Here is a 3,989-nt window from a genome sequence, read left to right as displayed (position 1 = left end):
TGTTCAGTTATTGTAAAATAATGAGTGTTTATGATAAAGTCATGTTGTCTATTTTAAATGAATTAATTATGTACAAAATTTATTGCCATACCAGAGACCATCCTAAATTACTGAATGAATTGCGTGCATGCATTCAAGTTTCGTATGTGGAAGGAGAATGTAAAAACAAACTAAAAAAAACTTAATATTCTTTTTATTGAATTGATATTCAATCATTTTTATGCGAAATTACTCCACTAGTTTGTTATAATTATTAATACAAAGATCGAACACTCAGAAAAAAATCCTTGGAACCGGCCGGATTCGAACCGAAGTCTTCTAGCATACCGTGGCAGACGCTATACCAACTAAGCCACGGAACGAATCAGCGGACCTCACGAATTTTTTTATGTGCTTGCGTCGTATCTTTGTATTTGGTTTTTCAACGACTTTTTAGCCGTAGCGCCATCTATGAGTAATCTAAGGTGTTTCGTCACCCAGTTAGATACCTTTACAGCTACCAGCCCCGGCTAGAAATGCCTAAAAAGTAGTTGAAACACCAAATACAAAGATACGACGCAAGTACATAGAAAAAATCGTGAGGTCCGCTGGTTCGTTCCGTGGCTTAGTTGGCATAGATAGCGTCTGGCAGACGTCGCTGCTAGAAGACGTCGGTTCGAATCCGGCCGGTTCCAAGGAATTTTTTCTGAGTGTTCGATCTTTTGTATTAATAATTATAAAAAAATACTTGTTAGAGCGAATCGCTGTGGACAAATAAAGCCGCAGTGGTTTTTAGAGCTACAGCTGCATGTATTGGCCTTAAGTTAAATAAATGAAGAATAAATGAAAGAAAAAAGTTAAATATGGGCAAAAATTATACTTTGGAAAAAAGTACTAATTGTCCTAAGCATATTATGGAGCATTAGAAAACACATCGTAGAATATAAAAACAATTGGACCTTATAGCTTGACTGCTATAAAACTAGTTCTGACAAACGGGAGGAAATCTACTTCCAACAATTTATTACCAAATTGTTATGCAGACTACGGAAGAAACAACAACACATTTTCGTCATTTTATGTTGGATTCGGTTAAGCTAACCTGGTCTTTCTTACCTTTTTTCTTTTAGGATTCATCATGCCCATATCAGGACCCATGCCGATATTCGGCTGCGCTGGCATGGGGTGTCTTAAGGACAGCATCTGAGGAGCCATCTGCTGCGACCGCTGCTGCTGAATCGGCTGCGTTGGCCGACCAGGATATGAGCTTTGTGGAAGCGGCATACTACAGTCACAGCACATAGAGCAACACATTCTGGGACATGGACAATCTAAGAAGGAAATAATAATAAATTATACTGGGTTATATCCTATCCGCTACCATGTCATGCAAAGATCTTTTAATAGACCATCAGCATTTGAAAACCTTATAATTGCACCAATACCAGTTGGCAAATGTCTGTGTCGTTAGGTGAGCCCATAGATTTAGTAGAGCCACTAATGGTTGATTCATTAATGGACTCAGTTTTCGTATTATTATCATATGATGGCACATTGATGGCATACGTCATAGTGCTTGTCATCGTGGTGAAACGATTCGCATATCGGTGTTAAGTACTCGTTAATTGATGCCCAGGATACGTTAGACTTACAGGAAAGGAATGGAACGTCGTGCACAGAGGCTCCACACGTGCACCCCATGAACCAGTTTATTGAACCAGTTCTGTGAATTAATAGATTATTTTGTGTCAGGAACTAGATCCCCAAACGTCTACAGGTATATCTGTGAGGTTCGAAGAAACCGCTTGCTGCTGCTTGCGTCATACGCTAGTTGGCGTGTGAGTAAAGTTTTACGAAAGATTGTAGAGGTGTAGTGCGGTGAGAAGCGCCCGAGTGCACAAGGTCATTTGCTCGCTAATATGAATTTTTATTGTATTAATTCACAGAATTCACCGTTGGGTAACCATAAAGTTAATTAACGTTACTGGATAGCCTTCTTCAACGATTTTTAAGACTTGAGTCGGTGAAAGTACAAAGATTAAGGGCTGAGATGGATAGATGTACTCACCGGGTACAGTTCGCGTAGATTGCAATAAAACAGGTTTAATCGTCGTCGCTGTCGGTTTGTGTTTACAGTCTTTGTAGTACAGCAGATTTTCTATGCTCTCTTCGGAAGAAGAATGTCGAGTTTGATGCTTTTTCCTTGCCATCGTTGTCGATATTTGTAGAATTACCATGATCTACAAATATATTAGATGCATCTTTCACTAACTATTTCTTAGTAGCAGTAGAGCTGTTAGTGAAACAGTTCGTCCAGGGAACTACTACCACCTTATCTATTTCCGCCGCCAAACAGTAATGCTTACCACCAGACGCATGTCGTTTCGTCATTTGGTATCATAAAAAAAACTAACATCTTTCACTGTCTCCTAAAAAGTCATTATGTCCACAGCACTACTCGTTACGAAGACTTTCGTGTCTTTGAAATGTTGCAAGTTTTTATGTGGTTTCGTCACCTTTCCTTCACTTTTGAAAAGCAACTAATGAAAAATTGAAAGGACAGTTTCCACGACATTTGCTTGCACGTTTGTAATTCGATATCGAGGATCGCACCTGTTAATGTCCTCGTCGTCATTACTCCCTTCAATATTATCCATATAATTGTTTGTTGTATGAACAACATTTTAATGGAACATGTTTTTTGTCAAACATGCTCGGAAGTGTTTGCATTACTTTCAAAAAAGGACACGCATAGTTTGTCATTTATGGATCGTGTTGCCGTTCTGCTCTAAATTTATAAATATAAGATATATGTAAACAGGCTAAAGAGAAACTGTCATACAGTCAACTGCTCACTAGCATCAGTGTCCGTAATTGCGAGAATAAAAAATTGTTCATGGTATTACTTGTTTTGCGTTTGATTATGGTGCATGAATATTCCTGCACCACATACTTTAAAAATGGCGGTAAAATGTATGAAAGTACTTTTAAGTTCTGTTTTTTTTTTTATTAGTAGTAGTTTTTTATATTGTCTTGAAGAATGAGGTTGCTACTAAAGACTACAGTTTAACTGCCTCCATAGCTGAATGGTTACCGTGCTGACATGTCACGCAAAGGTTTCGATTCTCGGCCCGGGAAAAATATTTGTATGGCCTGCTTTTATTTCTCTCGTGAATTTGGGTGTAATTTGTGGTTGTCCGAAAAACACTAAAATTGGCGGGAATGGGTTAGGCATATTTATCCGGAAATCCCTTACTTCTCGGTATCTCTAATAATGTACTTATTATTTTCATGACTACTTACCAACTCAAATATTCTCATATCCGCGTCTTTTAAAAGTCACATGAGCCTCAGCACTCCTTCGTTATCAGCTGAGTACTGTTAGAAGGAAATCGTTTATGGTTTATTTAGTAAACATCCCATTTTGTACAGTCGGTTTCATTTTCAGTTCAATTGAGAAATTTTCTATTAATAAAACCGTTAACTTTTCAAAATTGGCTCTGGTCTGGGTGTTCTGGAGAGGGTTCTTCCTCGTCCTGCTCCTATTGTTCTGTGGCTGGTTGGAACATTGTAAGAACATGTCCGAGTTTATCCATCGCGATTTAATGCCGCTATAGACCAAGATCTCATTAGAGCAGTTTAGCAGTAGGGCTCTTTGTGAAAGAGTTTGACCAGGCAAGTGTTACCAACTTAACTATTTTTGGCGCCAAGCAGTAGTGTGAGCATTTCTGCCGTCTGCTAACAAAAACGTGGCTAAGTGACAGTAATATTTTTTTGAGATATCATAAAAAACAATAATCCAGTTTTAGAATATTGAAATTGTTTAACGATATTTCAGCCACGCATCGTTAGGGTAAGTTCCGATAAGTCGAATACGTTAACTAATTTTAACTGTTTTTAAAACAGAATTTTGTGCTCTATCCTTTGCTATTTAAAACGGATATTTGACCATTTGTCACTTAGCCGCGTTTTTGTTAGTAGACGGCAGGTTTTGCTTTTGAAGGTTAAGG

At 38.1% G+C, this 3,989-nt stretch overlaps 1 protein-coding gene across 1 annotated transcript; it reads right to left on the bottom strand.

Annotated features, from left to right (window-relative positions):
- Positions 1-1,027: 1,027 nt before the first annotated feature.
- LOC113237918 lies at positions 1,028-3,339 on the bottom strand. Its single transcript, XM_026474636.1, has 3 exons — positions 3,283-3,339; positions 2,048-2,219; positions 1,028-1,310 (listed from the first exon to the last, which is right to left on the bottom strand). The coding sequence occupies exons 1-3, from the start codon at positions 3,298-3,300 to the stop codon at positions 1,072-1,074; spliced, it is 429 nt and encodes a 142-aa protein (XP_026330421.1). The 5' UTR covers positions 3,301-3,339; the 3' UTR covers positions 1,028-1,071.
- Positions 3,340-3,989: the final 650 nt, after the last annotated feature.

This window comes from Hyposmocoma kahamanoa, unplaced genomic scaffold, assembly GCF_003589595.1.
Source record: "Hyposmocoma kahamanoa isolate Upper Pololo Valley unplaced genomic scaffold, ASM358959v1 94, whole genome shotgun sequence".
Taxonomy (NCBI): Eukaryota; Metazoa; Arthropoda; class Insecta; order Lepidoptera; family Cosmopterigidae; genus Hyposmocoma; species Hyposmocoma kahamanoa.
The sequence above is the reverse complement of the archived record's forward strand: the minus strand, read 5'-3'. Positions and strand labels throughout refer to the sequence as shown.

Bases quoted from the DNA above. Each gene is read 5' to 3' on its own strand.
- LOC113237918 (XM_026474636.1), bottom strand. The intron at 1,311-2,047 runs GTGAGTACATCT...TTTCCTTCTTAG, and splicing joins ATCTACGCGAACTGTACCCG to ATTGTCCATGTCCCAGAATG.